Source organism: Hemicordylus capensis, chromosome 1 (assembly GCF_027244095.1).
Source record: "Hemicordylus capensis ecotype Gifberg chromosome 1, rHemCap1.1.pri, whole genome shotgun sequence".
NCBI classification, from domain to species: Eukaryota; Metazoa; Chordata; class Lepidosauria; order Squamata; family Cordylidae; genus Hemicordylus; species Hemicordylus capensis.
Window position 1 is genome coordinate 161,281,139 of NC_069657.1, and position 15,939 is coordinate 161,297,077.

General features: G+C 43.3%; 1 protein-coding gene across 5 annotated transcripts in view; it reads right to left on the minus strand.

Moving 5' to 3' along the window:
• MYLK (myosin light chain kinase) overlaps positions 1-15,939 on the minus strand; it is a 359,252-nt gene that overhangs the window by 281,912 nt on the left and 61,401 nt on the right. The window contains exon 1 of one of the 5 annotated variants that reach the window (XM_053251743.1): positions 768-828. The exons of the other annotated variants lie outside the window; for them this stretch is intronic. Coding sequence (XP_053107718.1) covers positions 768-795 — 28 coding nt within the window. The 5' untranslated portion in view covers positions 796-828. Of the gene's footprint in view, positions 1-767; positions 829-15,939 lie in introns of those variants that run through there. 5 annotated transcript variants of the gene reach the window in all.

The following is a 15,939-nucleotide window of genomic DNA, read 5'->3' on the forward strand; positions in this document are numbered from 1 at the left end:
TAAAGCAAATTACAAACTAGGAATATCCCAAAAAGTCCCAGGATCCCCTTTGTAGAGAACAGACCATAAACCGCAATAGTTCAATAAGGTTTCCATGGATAGAGGCAGTAGGTATCTACTAAACAGAAACTAGGACTAAACAAGAGGGGATGACTATCAGCTTCATGCCTGCCTTCGAAGCTTCCCAAGGCTGCTGGATGCTTGTTGCTGGTAGAGTACATGAGCCTTCCTAGACCAGCAGTTCCCAAGTTTGGGTCTTCAGATGATATTAGGCTACAACTCCCTTCATAACCAGCCATAATGGCCAAAGTTCATGCAGTGATGGGAGTTGTAGTCCAACATCTAGGGACCCAAAATTGGGAACCCCTGGTCTAATCCAACAGGGCATGCATGTTGGGATGGAAAAGTGTATTTACTCATGGAGTGCAGAAAATACATGCATTTATATGATCATGCACTACAGCCATATTAATAGCAACAGTCTTTATATGTGTGTTAATTTTCATCTGTGTTATACCTACTCTAATATTTATGGTACAAAAGGCTACAAAACACCCAGAAGCATCCACTGCCCCTATAGAGAAGGCACTGTAACTCCTTGATGGACATTTTGCAGAGTCCTCAGACCACTAGTTTCAAAGGAACCCATATACTGATGGACTAGATAACAGGCTGTACTGCTTAGCCTTTCTCCCAGAATTCACCAGTAGCCTCAGCAACATATGTTTAGTCAGCAAAAGACAGAACGTCTGGTGCTTTCCCCTTACCGCTTTTGATCCCACACCAAATGGGCATCTTCTCTCTGCCCCAATCCCTTCTTAGCACACTTCTTCCTCATGCTAATCAGACAAGCAATTTAAACAGCTGCACTACTTTCTGTAAGGTCAAATTACTGCCACCTGGTGCATTGTCTGTCTAAGCCCTATTTCATACAGCTCTGCTAGGATTAGAAGCAAGGCAAAGCTCATCTGGAAAGATGTGTGTATTCTATTCCAGTGCAGCTTCAAGCAAGCCATCTTCTCTTTCTCTCTCTTCCTCAATCACGTCTAGAAAATTACATTAAGTAACTTTTATTACTTCTGTTTTCAGGCTGAAAGCCAGAGAATTCCTCGTTACCTTTAAATCTGCTGCTGAATCAGGAGGTGAGGGACCTAAAACATCTTTAACCTATTTTCCCATCTGCTGCATGACATACATGGAGTTCTGCTTCACAGCAGATGGGGAAGAGCACAGAAGAAGCCACTGCCACCTCATCTCCAGATTCAGACATGGATTTAAAGATACCTGACAGCTCTATTTACCTTTTAAGAGAGGGTGAACTACATAAAATGTACCATAGAGCTATTTCAGAAGAATTTATGGCACACTTTACAGTAATATTCCTGTAAGGAAGGTGCATGACCACAGTATATCATGCCAGGATCAAAATGACTGGCCCTTAGACATATGTGTTCATTTGATTTCATTTGATTTTTAAAGAAAAGGTACATCATTGACAAAGTAACAGCTTCAGGAAGTAGCTTGAAAATTGTCTTCTTCAGTGTGTGCTGAAGGCTCAAAATCCAGGGAGGAGGAAACTTATGTCGTTCAGAGCACAGTTAGGGGAATTCTGGGTCCTACAAATCCCTGCCCCTCTGTCATTAAGGTTGTCAAATATTTCCCTAGTAGGTCTCCTAGATTTTTAACAGTGATTTAAGTAGCAGTAATTGAAATGGTAAAGCTTTTTTGATCACTGCTTGTACATAGGAAGCTGCCATATACTGAGTCAGACCATTGGTCTATCTAGCTCAGTATTGTCTTCACAGACTGGCAGCGGCTTCTCCAAGGTTTCAGGCAGGAATCTCTCTCAGCCCTATCTTGGAGATGCCAGGGAGGGAACTTGGAACCTTCTGCTCTTTCCAGAGTGGCATATCTTACAGTGCTCACACTTCTAGTCTCCCATTCATATGCAACCAGGTCGGACCCTGCTTAGTTAAGGGAACAAGTCATGCTTGCTACCACAAGATCAGCTTTCCTACATGCTCGGTAAGGCTACACCTGCTTAATTTCTTCTTGCCACATACATGATGAAGGCATAGGAACCCCACCAGCAAACAAAACAACCAAAACAAAAAAAAAGGTGCACAACTGTGTTTCTCACAGACCCTATGCTACCTTCTCACACTACACACATCCCAGTTTCTGTACATACTCTTCTTTCCTTAACTTAGCAACAACAGAATTACAGACAGTAAGAGTATAGACACTTAACTGGCAAAAGTCATTCAGAGAGAAAATTTAGTTTTATTCTGGACTGGGGTCTTGTTTTTTGTTCAGAACACAAAGAACTCTCAGAACTCTCAGAACACAAAGAACTATAGCGGTGTCACACTAACACCGCTATAGGCATGATACACGGAGTTCTGTTTGCTCTTCCTTTCCCTGACTGTCCAGTAATATCTCTTGACAGTTAGGTCAGACTGCTGCATTTTTCTCATCTGACTTGGTTTATTCCAGGAAAGATAAACCAGGAGTAGCTGTAGTCAAGGTGTTAACTCACTGAGGGCTTGCCATATACACACTTTTATGGCACCCATCTGTTGCACCTATTATTCAGCATTTCCCCTTTGCCTTTAACAGTCTAACCTGCAGAAATAAAGCAGGTGAAACTTCTCCCATCACTTTCCATGTTAGGGGAAGGTTTCATTTGCTAAAAGTTTTTCATGTCACGTGGCTGCTAAAAAGAGAAGACTTTAAATGCATCAGAGTCCAGCAATTCACAAGTACAAAAATTCTTTTCCCAGGGAGAATTGTTGGAATCACATCATTTGCTTCTCAACAACCCCACCCACTCCCATTGCATTGTCCATTTTTGGGGAACTGAGGAGCAATGCGTCACTGTCATATGGCTTCTCATCCTTTCCCAAATCAGTAGACTAGGGACAGCTGAGAGAGCGCAAGAGAGCACTGGGATCTGGCTGTTGTACATACAGATTCACAAGTACAGTCATCCCTTGTCAACCATGGTTTTGAGTATATCCGAATAGGAAATTGTGACAGGTCTTGCCAGCCGCAACCCAAGTATTCGTGGTTGGAAAGGGTGTTGTTGTTTTTAGTGATGGGGGGTTTCAGCGATTGGGGGGGGTTCAGAGGTTCAGTCTGCTCATTCCTCTTAGCGACCCCTGCTGACCTTGTCATCCTTGCCAATTTAAAATGCCTTTGAGTGATGGGAGGGGGAGGGAATTTCCAGAGGTTCGATCTGTTCATTCTTCTTGCTGACTCTTGGCAACATTACAGGATTTGGGGGTGGGGGTTAGCATTTTTTTGGTATTTCCCCCCTTATTTTTAGGTCTTTTTGCAGTCATAGTTCCCCTAACCCTGTCTCCCATAGACTTTAATGCCTCGCCAACCATGAATTTGCCAACAGTGAGATTTTGCCAGAACAGAACCCTAGTGGTGGGGAGGAATGAATGTATATGTAGTCTCTCTAGGAATCCACTGATTTTAAGTCTACAGTCCGTCACTCTTCAAGCAGGTATGCCATTCAAGAATGCAACTGCACATACCTGCCAATTCCATTGCTTTGGCTGGGACACAACCAGTTTTAAAGGAATTTGTCCTCCAAGCTGATCTGGTGCCACAAACTGTTTAACCTCTGTCCTTGGCAAATGTTTTAAAACTTTATTTTAGGAACCTAGGAAGCTACCTTATACTGAATCAAACCACTGGTCCATTTAACTCAGTATTATCTACACAGACTGGCAGCGACTTCTCCTTGCTTGCAGGCAGGAGTCTCTCTCAGCCTTATGTTGGAAATGCCAGGGAGGGAACTTGGAACCTTCTGCATGCAAGCATGCAAATGCTCTTCCCAGAGCGGCTGCATCTCCTGAGGGGAATATCTTACAGTGCTCAAACAGGTAGTCTCCCATTCAAATGCAAACCTGGGTGGGCCCTGCTTAGCAAAGAGGACAATTCATGCTTGCCACCACAAGACCAACTCTCCTCCCATCACTTCCATACTGAATGCTTTAGAATACAATAAACCCAGGTTAAGCACAGCCCAAATTAAACAAACAAAAAAGCACAAGAAGTTTAGTTAGGATGCATAAGAGAACAGAATCACATCATCTTCAAACTGTAGTTAGCAGTTGTCTTAGCAGATAAAAAAAATCCTGTAATGGGGGGTGGGGGGTATCCGAGATGTATGACTGACACTCAAAAAAATGGATACCATGGTGTGTGGAATGTTTCAGGCTTTGCATGAAACAAATGCGTCTGTGATCTCTTGATGCATAGGATAAGCTTGTCCATTAATAAATGGTCCCAGCGCTTCCTAAACTAAGCCATTAAAGGTATAAAAATATGTTATATGCTATGCTAGACAATTATATACACCACTAACTGCAATTATATACACCACAACTGCAAGTGAACAGACTTTCCCAGCCCCCCTTAAAATGTCACTCTTGTACCCAGTTGAAGGAAAGGAGAGCTGGGCTGGATTCATTCCGTTTTGCTAATATGAAGTTCTGGCAGGAATGGTTACACTGCCCACCACTACAAAACTTCCCTAAATAACATGCTCTTTTTGCAACTCTTCTATCCCCAGTATCACACATCTGTATTTATTAATTCTGTAAGCAAAGAGTGGCATCTGACTTATGCATGTGCCACTGGATTTTGCAAAAACTTTACTTTGCAAGACCAAGATAATATGTTCTAGCTGACAGTCAGTATTTCTCTGCCAAGCCTGAAGCTTTGCGAGAGCATGTGCAAAATAATTAAGTCTATCTATTATAGGATTATGCTGAGTACTATCTAAATGTACTTTTAAAAATAGCTCTCCTTACAAGCTAGATCTAAATGTTTCTTTATAAAAATATACTTTTACATTTCAAGAATCAGACATACTTACATGCCTAATCTGAAACAGAAGATTAGGAAGCAGCAAATCAAGATTTGACACACACACACACACACACACACACACCAAATAAAAGTACAGCTGTTAGCTCTAAAGGAGAAGGGGAAAGTGAGCAAATAAATATGAAGCAACTGGGCAGACTTGATGCAATGTTCTATTTTATAAAAGCAGAATGGAAATTGAAAGAAGCAGGAGACCCATATGGCAAGCAGAGTATAATGATCCAGAGAGAGGGGAGGAAGGATTCCATCGGCCTTTGTGGTGGTACATACTCCAGCTGGATCAGAAACATATGTCATGATTCTTATTCTACATCATCACAGAACGGGGAAGGGAACCTAAAGATGTTACAGGACAATTTAATGCGTGTACTGGTTACACTGGATTATGTCCTAGAAACACTTCACAATTTCTAGAGCTCATTATTAATTAGGGAATTGTCCTGTTAACCAGAACAGTTATTTAACAGAACTGTCCTGTTAAAAATTGCTCCTCGTTTTTCGGATCGTGTGTAAGCCGTGGCTGCTTGCAACCACAGCGGACACACTTGTTGGGAGGGGGATCCCAGAAATGCACCGTGCACTCACGCGGTGCATTACTGGGGCTCCAGGGGAACAGGGCGCAATCCAGCGGCACTTCCCTTCACCTGACCCCCGGAGCTGCCAGGCGAGGTGTGGGCGAATGGCAGGAGAGCCGCCGTTCGTCTGGGTGGGCGATCTGCCTGCCCAGGGACCCAGGGAGGATTGTCTGTGGGGAGGTAAGAGCTTCTGGCTTCCTCCCCACAAAAGAGGGTAGCCCTTCCCACTTGATCATGAGAAGAGCTTCTCTGGCTGTCATCCAGCTTGGTTTATGGCTCCTCATTCCAAGGAAAACCAAGGAGTGACCTTAGCAACTTGAGAAGGAAGAAGGTACTTGGGAACTATTGTGCCTACTGCCCATGGGCCATCACTGTATTCCATAGTTCAGCCAGGGCTTCCACATATCTTACACATACATACTCAGAAGTAAGGCCTACTGAGATCAATGGGACTTTATCCCCAGGAAGTATTGTCTAGACAGCAGTTCTCTGCCCAGTTACATGCTTCTTTAGAAGTGAGCACTACTCATCTAATTTACTTAGATCTTATTTCTAAAGTAAACATGCATAGAACTGGCCTGTTAAACTTCAGCAATAGGATCTGCAAACCGAGTCATGAAATAGGAAGTATCCTGGAGAACCTAGGTCCAGAAATTTACAGAAATCGAGAGCTATCATTACAAGGCGTGTTTTGTGTGATGGCTGTCACACTTGCCTCACCTAATCCTGATAGCTTATCTGGACAATCAACCCAGGTAATCTGGCCAGTTGGACCTTATTTTCATATCAGTTTTATACAACTTTAATTTTCAGAGCTCCCTGCAGAGATACCAGGGAATTGTATCAGTGAGCCACCGAGAATTCTCTTAGATTCCTAGTTCCCCCTCTTTTCACAGAATAACAAATGCTAGGATTTCCGGGGAAGAAGCAATGACTGTTAAACAAATTTAAGTCTGTTGTCTGGTTATCCGGCCTGTTGGGAAGTGAATGCTGGTCACCTGCAAAATCGCTATGATGAAATCCCTCATCCAGAAATCAGACTGCGAACACTTACTCTCGTGCACCACTGGAAACTGTGGGTTTGCTTCTGAGAAAGGACATATAGGATTCCATGTTAAAGGATGGGGCTAAACAAAGATTTGACTTCTGCAGAGTAACAGTAGAACAGTGGGATATTTCCTCCTAACAGAAGATCCCCAACTGACAATAGAAACCTGGCTTCAACTGCTCCTGCACTTTCACCAGCAGCTTGCTCTGCATGAAACCAGCAGGTCAAGTTTTCATGGCATAGAAATTAGCATTACTGCTTACGAATGGCTGCCGATCAAGCCTTATGTTCAGGGGCATAACTATAATAGGGCAAAGGGAGACAGTTGTCTGGGGGCCCACTGCCTTGGGGGGCCTCCAGAGGCAAGTCACATGACTGACTCCCCCAGCCACGCACCAGCCCGGGCTTCCTTCAGTTATATTCATCCTCCAAAATTGATGTGAGTGTTAAGACCTGGAGCTACCAGAACAGTGTGTCTTTCTCTAGTACCATTAAATGACTTGCATCATCCGCAATTTACAAAACCTTTAAAAAAATAATTTAGGATGATGTTTTATTGTGGCACATAAGAGAGATATATATAATGTTTTTTGTTACCACTATTCAGCCTCATTTAAGATTTCTTTACTTCATGAGCTGAGCTTCAGTGGGGGGGGGAGATTTTAAAATCTTGTCTCTGGGCCCACTCCAACCTTGCTACGTCCCTGCTTATGTTCTTATCAATGGCTACTAGTCTGGTGGCTGTGGGCCATCTCCAGCCTCAGAGGCACGATGCCTCTCAATACCAGTTGCAGGGGAGCAACAGCAGGAGAGAGGGCTTGCCCTCACTTCTTGCTGGTGGGTTCCCCAGAGGCATCTGGTGGGCCACTGTGTGAAACAGGATGCTGGACTAGATGGGCCTTGGGCCTGATCCAGCAGGGCTGTTCTTATGTTCATTCAAAGCACAGGAGAAGATCATACTTGGTTTTTATGGTCAGTCAGCAATCCTGGTCTAAGTTGGGTTTCCACCCTTCCATCAAAGAAAAGCAAAAGGGCATGTTCACATGACAACCACCCATGCGATACACAAGAGTATGTGCTCCCAGCAGGCATGACATCAAAATCTGCCCAAGGTCAGTTCCCACACCACCTTACCAAGATTCTACAGACTTTGTCAGACCAACTTCAGATCTTGGTGGCATAAGTCAGTAGAATCTCAGGAGAAGCACGGCAGGAACTGGGCTTGAGTAAGTTCAGACATCACATCGGCTGGGAGCATGCGTGCCTGCCAATGTTTTACTGACATTTCCCCCGTTTCCAGGACAGGCAGTAGTTGTATGAACCCACCCAGAATTTTGTATTTGGCACAGAGTCCAGCATCCTGAAATACTCAGCATTTGTTATTTAAATGGTAGATTCTAGACCTTGTGCTTACAGAGATGTATTACTGCAAAATCTCATTAATCAGAGTGGGGTGTAGACCAGAACTTCCAGTGGTCAAGGGGCAGAGCTTTAGTTCAATGGGCAGTCTCACTTAAGAGCCATACTGCATCTCAAGAGCAACACCAGGGGCTATTTGAATGTCACTAACAAAGAGAACAATGAACTCATGTGCATTTGTGCCAGGGGTATGAATGAGATCTGTTAAAGTAGTTTTGAGGGAGCCAAGAAGTAAGGGACAGAGACAGAAAAGGGAGGAACCACTGTAGTTTGGTTTGAGGCTGCTATGATAGAAGAGGAGCAGCAATGGTAATGACAGGCAACCCTTTAAGGGAAGGGAGCAGTGGCAACAGGATTGTTGAGGGGAAGATAGCAATAGCAATAGCAATAGCACTTACATTTATATACCGCTCTATAGCCGGAGCTCTCTAAGCGGTTTTACAATGATTTAGCATATTGCCCCCAACATTCTGGGTACTCATTTTACCGACCTCGGAAGGATGGAAGGCTGAGTCAACCTTGAGCCCCTGGTCAGGATCGAACTTGTAACCTTCTGGTTACAGGGCGGCAGTTTTACCACTGCGCCACCAGGGGCTCTTGCAGCAGGAACTGTGTCTAGCAGCCCTAGAGCATGGGGAGAGCTGGGGGATTTGGCCAAGGCTTAGGAACTCCAATATTACTTAGACCAGGGATTCTCAACGTTGGATCTCCAGATGTTATTGGACTTCAACCTCCATAATCCCCAACCAAAGGCCACTGGAGCTGGGGATTATGGGAGTTGAAGTCCAATAATATCTAGACCCCCAATGTTGAGAATCTCTGACTTAGACAACCAAATTGTTTGGCTACATATTCCAAAGCATACTAACAGTTTATTCACATACACTATGCGTGGACTAAACACAAGGCAATAGGATATTCTCAAGGAGGGGAAAACCCCCAGGAAATAGTAAAGTAACCCTCTTTTTGCAGAGGAAGAGTATGGTATGAAATAATTTTCCTTTGACTTGTCACTTATTTCTTATTCTTTGGGCAAGCTCTTTTTTTTTAAGTGAGAAAGAAGATTGTGTGGAAGTCAATAAAACCAGAAAAGATTGAGAGCAAATGGGAAATGGATCTGTGGGTTTCACACAGACATGCCTCAAGCATGCAGAAAAAGTGGGGGGGGGGTGCATTTCAAAAAGCAAAATGGAACATGTGGATGAGGAGAGCAGAACCACTGTCTCCTCCCCTGCTTGCTGCTTACCTGCACACTAGCTCTCTTTCCAGATACTTTTCTCACAGCCACACACAACTTTAAAATGTCTAGGGAAGGAGATGCACTACTGTGAAAGGGGGAGAAAGAATTCTCCCCTCTGTCACACCTGTACCCCTTTTGCTGTTAAAAGTGAATCCCCTCCTTTTCTCCTTCCCATCTGTGACTGAAGCAGAACTATATTTAAATGCTCAGATTTGCTGCAGTCAAACCTACTTTTGCCCTGGCAACAATGGAAAATGCAGACAAATGTAGACAATATGCTTAGTTTAATTTTGCACTGCATAATGACTGCTTTTATATGTTAGCAAGACACACCTTCACCTCTGTTCAGGAAATATTCACTCTGTTCAGGACATATCTTCATCTCTGTTCAGGAAACCACCTGACTTTGCAAGCCTCTCACTTAAAGAACAACAGTGTCATTTTCATAACTGAAAAGGCTGATTGACAATCCAAGAGGAAGTAATCCTCTTTCCTTAAAGATAAACACTTAGAATACAATACAGATTCATGAAAATTAATAGCATGGCAAAGGATGCCACAGATATCAGTAGAATGTAGGTTGCACCCCTGGCTTTAGAAAGCCCCATCACTGTTCTAATGCTTCCAAGTTGCGATGGTACAGCTGTTCTAGAGTTTAAGTAATGGGTTTTTCCTTTACTCACCTCCATGTGTCATAACCCAGTTTATCTTGGAGATGATTTCTCCGTCAGAATATTGAGAGATCTCCGCTGTATTTAGGAAAGGGAATGCTTTTAAAAGAATCTTGATGTCCCAATTAAGAAGTGCTTTTCATTCTCAATAGTCCTTCTTAGGTACATATATTCAAGGTAAGTCAATGCAGATGGATAGCAGCACAGCAGGGAACAAGTCTTTCTTGTACAGCCTGAATTTTGCCGCTGAATGTAGCCCTGGTTTCAGGCCTTGCAGTCCATAAGCTCCATAAAGTGCTTTAATAATAGCACCACTAAGCTCTTAAACAGCACTTTCCATCCATCCCAGGGCCTTAAAGCCCTTCACACACAATAATGTATTAAGCCTCTCAACACTCATTCATCAACAGAGCAGGCAGTTAGAAGGTATTCCAATCCCCATTCCACAGATGGGGAAACCAAGGGCTAGCTCTGACACTGAAACAGGGTCTCATCATCTAACTGCATTAAAGTTTCTTACGTAGGGGTGCATGTTCCCATGCACATCTAGATGTCAGATTTATCTCAAAAATGACCCCCTCATCTTATGCAGTGTTGCTATACAAAGAACAGGGGCAAATTCAAAAAATAACATTTTCTTAAATGTTGATTTTCTTAATGCATGACTACTGGGAACAAATCTGGGAAAAGGTTTGCTGGTTTTTGATAGCCTTTTCAGTTCTATGCCAGCAATATATGCAATTGGCCATTGCCCCCTGAATTACTGCATTTCTACAGCTAAATCAGTTTAAAGTATGCACCCTTTCCTGGGTTTATAATCCACAGTCCCTCAAAATTGGTAGCATTGGACAGAGGAGCAGAAGGAAAAATATCAAACAACATTCCCAAAGAAGCAGGAGACTACAGATCTTTTCCCTGTAAGCAGCCAAATTTCAAACTGGGAAAGGCAGATAAAGCTACTAGTACTCTTTGATCATACCTAAACATCCTCTCTGAAAGTTGCATAACCTTTCCACTGTTTCTCTGATCTATGCAGGTCAGGTTACTCCTGCAAGAAATTATTCTTTTGGGGCATTTGATGTGGTTCATAGGCTTGAAAATATTAAACTGGAATAAATGAATAAAAACACAACATCCAACTATTCTAGACCTCAAAGTAGACTTTTACTTTCATTTACCATGTCTAAGACAACAAACAATACAAGTAGCTATGTTGGTTCACTACAAATAAGTTTCAGCAACAATCTTGTAATAACATTATTAGGAACAATAAGGTCACCAAATAATGTACAAGCTTTCAAGTTCATCAGAACACTTCTTCAGGCTGGATTTTTAGCAACAACAACAACAACAAAAAAGCAGGGGGAGCAGAGAGATATTCTCCCTTTCAAAATATAAACACTATCAGTTATTCAGATCTCCCCCCCCCCCCCCGCCCCAGATATCTTCATATGTTTATATACAGTACATGCATTTATATTGTCAAGTAACCAACACTGCACACAGCATGCAGGGCTGCAGCCCAAAATATTTTGGCACAAGGCACAGTCGAATGCAGGAGTTCCCAACTCTGGGTCCCCCAGAGGTGGCTGGACTACAATTCACATCATCCCCAGATATCTGGGGACCCAAGGTTGGGATCCCCTGGACTAACCTAATGAACCGTAACATAACACCATCTGTAGTTCTTGTTCTGTGCTCGTGACAAAGTTGGAATCTGGATTGTGTGAGAATGATCTGTATTGGTCGAATACATATATCTTTAAAGGCATGTATTAATGTTTTATTTGGTGCAAGGGGATGCATAAGGGCATGGAATCACAGAATCTGGAATCAGGATTGTGTACAAATGATCTGTATCGGTTGAACATTGGTTGAGCCCAGCAGAGGAGAGGGAGAGTCTTTATTGGTTGAGCCCAGCAGAGGAGAGGTAGAGTCCATCTGCTTCCCACACCCAGTCCTGCCTGAGGTGAGAGACCAGGTGGGTGCTGTGGGCTCCTTCTGTTGTTGCCTGCCTGCTCCTCCTTCCTCTGTGGGTCTGCTGCCTCGGGGTAACATCTGTGGGGAGTGTGTGCAGGATTGGGACCAGCTCCTGGGTGACTCAGCAGTTCCTCGGGTCACTTGTTCAGCTTTGGGCTTTATACGAATGCTGCCTGTGGCGGCAGGCCTACCACCAAAGGGGCGACACCAAAGGGGGTCGCCCATTTGCGGGAGCCACTTCGGGGGATAATGAGGGTGAGAGCCAGGCTGTTTGGCTCAAGATCCCTCGTGGGTGTGTAAAGGAGAGCGAGTATTATAATTGGGCTTCTCTTTGAAATCTTGGATGAGTTGAGTTTCAATGTGTCTGGTTCTGTCTGGAGATTGGGAGACAGGGGATGTGTCTACTGATTATGGGGTAGCTATTCCAGTGGTGGTGGGGAATAGAAGGAGTAACGTTGACAGGTGAGCAGGCCGTTGCAGGGGAAGGGAATCAGAAACTTAATTGCTGTCTCCCCTTCTGGCTGTCCAGTCAGGTCTTTGACCTTGGAAAGCAATGCTAAGCTCCCACAGAGCATCGTCTTGCTCCTTTGTAATGCCAAGTCAGCCCAGAATAAACCTGAAATCATCCATGATTTGATTCTGGATGAAGGGGCAGACCTGGTATGTATTACAGAGACTTGGTTGGGGGAGGCTGGTGGCCCAATCAGGCCCCGGCTTCTTCCTCCAGGGTTACAAGGTGCTGGTTATTACCTATAAAGTAATAAACCCTAACCCTAAACAGCCTAGGCCCCGGGTATTTAAGAGAACGTCTTCTTCACCATGAGACCCACCGCCTGCCAAGATCATCTGGAGAGGTTCGCCTGCGGCTGCCACCAACTCATCTAGTGCCTACTCGGAAACGGGCCTTCTCCGTTGCTGCCCCTGGACTTTGGGATGCGCTCCCTGTTGAAATAAGAGCCTCCCCGTCTCTGGCAACTTTTAAAAAGGCACTGAAGACACATTTATTCACCCAGGCTGTTAATTAAGTTTATAGTTTTAAATAATGTTAATACTGGGTTTTAAATGTTTTTAATATTTTAAATGATTTATTTAATTGATTTAATGTTTTAAATGATTTTAATTGTAAACTGCCCAGAGACGCAAGTTTGGGGAGGTATAGAAATATTCCAAATAAATAAATAAATCTGTATTGACGAGTATGAACGTTTTATTTGGTGCCACAGGATGCATAAGGACATCAATCAATCAATCTTTATTACGGTCATAGACCAGCATAGGTAAGGACATGGGATAGCTATGCAGCTTAGGGGTGTGTGTGTAGTTTTTCTGTGTAGCTTACTCCTGAGTGCACATGCTCCACCCCTTTTATTACTGAGCCCCTCCCTTTGTTTCTGCCAGGCTCCACCCCTGGAACACCACCAAGATGCTATATTATATTGTTTAGTGCCGTGTGTGTGTGTGTGTGTGTGTGAGTGAGAGAGAGAGTGTGTGTTTACACTAAATGACTGAATAGGTCCCTGCCCCAAGGGGATGCAGTCTAAGAATCAAAATATAAGGGACACAGTTAGAGGAAGGAGGGAGAAATGAAAGCAGAGATACTGAGGTATGCAATTATTTCAGTGACACACATTTATGCTTAATGATCAGAATAGTTTCTTCCAAGAACTAGAAACCCTAGACCCTCGCTACCACAAAATTACTAGCTATTGGCTTGACACCAGTCAGCTTAAAAACTCTTCCTTGAATCCACTCTAACTCAACTCTATTCAGTTTTGTTTAGTAAAATGCCAATAGCTGAGCTGACCTCCAGACTAGGGAAGCACATGTGCAGCATGGTGCATTCTCGACTAAAGCAGCACAGGCCCTCACATAGGTGCAATTTCCATTGATCTCCTATTCTCTCTGAAGTGCTCTGTGCCATCTGAAAATATGACCCTGAGAGCTATGAAACCCTCAGGGATATATTTTCAGATGGCACAGAGCATTTCAGACAGAAGGGGAGATCAATGAAAATCATCCTCCCCGTGCAAGAGCCCATGATCTGGAATGCAACACACGATACACATGTTTCCTTTGATGCATGCAGTCATTCTCTCATTTGTAGCGAATACCTATGCCTAATGAAAAGCTACATATACGTACTACAAAAGCTTAGAAGATAAGGAACTAATACACCACCACCCCACAAAGTTTTGAATCTATTTTATACCCTTTATTCAGTGGGTTCAACATATTCTTTTCATTGGGTCAACATTCAATTAAGACAGGCTTCTTGCAGGCTTTAAACAACAAAAGCTATGTCCAGATGTTTCCAGTAAAGCCATAGGTTAGATGTAGGAGGGGAGATTGCTCAGAAACAACATGAACAGGGCCTCTTCTGTTCTTTTGAATTTTGGATTCTGGACGTGACAGACAACACATAAGATGAGCTTTGTTCTGATAAAGTGAGGGATACGGATACATAAGAATGATAAAAGAGCAGAATGAATATATTTGGAATGCCAGAGGTATGTAATTTGCAGCTTCTCTGGACAGCTGCTGAACAGAACTTCTTTTAAAGTCCCTGATACTGATGGAGTTTACCATTTTACAAAGTTATCATGATTGTAGTTTTCCCTCACTCTGCTGCAAAAGTGAGGCTACTTGTGCTCATCTGAGCTTTGGGGGCTGCAGAACCAATTTAAATGTGATTGTTTCACTTTTTTAAAATTAGGTCTGGAGTTTAGAGAGTACATCCTTCCTAGCCGTACACCAAAATTCTTTATCAAGGAGAATATCTAAATTCAATACAAATGTTCTTTTTGCATATTATAAATATAACACAATTATTTTCAACATATTTCAAGATTCTTTGCAAGACCAGGGATAGGATGTAGGGCAATGAAGGATGGGAAGGTAGAGAAGTAATGGGGCCAATCTTCAGGGAACAGACACCAGGCTCCAAACTTTCAAGCTCTTCTCTGCAATCTCAAAAGCAGAGATTCTTATAGATAACCAGTTCTGCACTGCATGCCAAATTCTGCTTTTGCAAAAGTACATATTGTAGCCCTATTTAGAATGGGAACTATCACTATACATATATTAATGTGTGGGAACTGTAACCTCTTAAATAAACTCTGTGTGCTAGAAAGACAGCATCTCTATAGTAGCTTACCTCAATGAATGTGTATGGGCATGATGACTGCCAACTGAGTCAGAGGACAAGAGTGCTTGGATTTCCCTGGCCAGCAGCACTGAGAGGGGCAGAGCTGCCACAGCACAGCAAAGTGGGGAGTGCAGGCCTAGTGGGCTTGGCAATATGGCTAGGAGCCCTCAATGAGACCTGGAAGTCTCACAGGACAAGGAATGGTAGAGGGATGAATGTAAAAGCTGTTCATAAAAACCATAGGCCGCTGATTTGCTATGGCTCTCCTGGACACTGAACAGAGAGCCCAGGAAGAAGGAGAAAGCAAGGGTGCCAGTCCAAACCCTTTCCCTCTAACTGCAGCTTAACGGGAGACCCATGTGCTTCACGGGGAAGGGATAACAGACTAGATGGGCTGCAAGGGAGGGTGCAATAATGCTGATTCACATAGTGGGTACTTGGAGATGCATGTCTCAGGGCATGTCTTCAGCAACATGGTGTAGCAGAGTAACAGATTAGGACTTGGGAGACCCAGGATCATAACCCTAGCCAGCCATGAAACTCACTGGGTAAACTTGGGCCAGTCATTCTGTCTCAGCCAAACCTACTTTACAAGATTGTGGAGAGCATAAATGGGCAGCAGGGGCAAACATTACACTGCCTTGAAGTTCTTGGAAGAAGGGCAGGATAGAAATGTAATAAGTAAGTGTTCTGGTTCAACTTCCTCACAATATAAGATTCATTGCAAGCTTCAGAATCTCAGATGGGCATATGAGGAACCTTAAAATTTAGTGACAGATATTTAAGATATCACGTGGTGAAAACTCCAGAAACATTGTAAGAAGTCTTCCTTTGCACCTCCATAATTGGGGGGAACAATTCCACAGATTCAAATTACAGTGAACTGCCTTGCTAAAATATAATGCAAAGAGTAACTTCAAGATTCCAAGAGATTCTTCAGAAGCTTGCACTTTTGT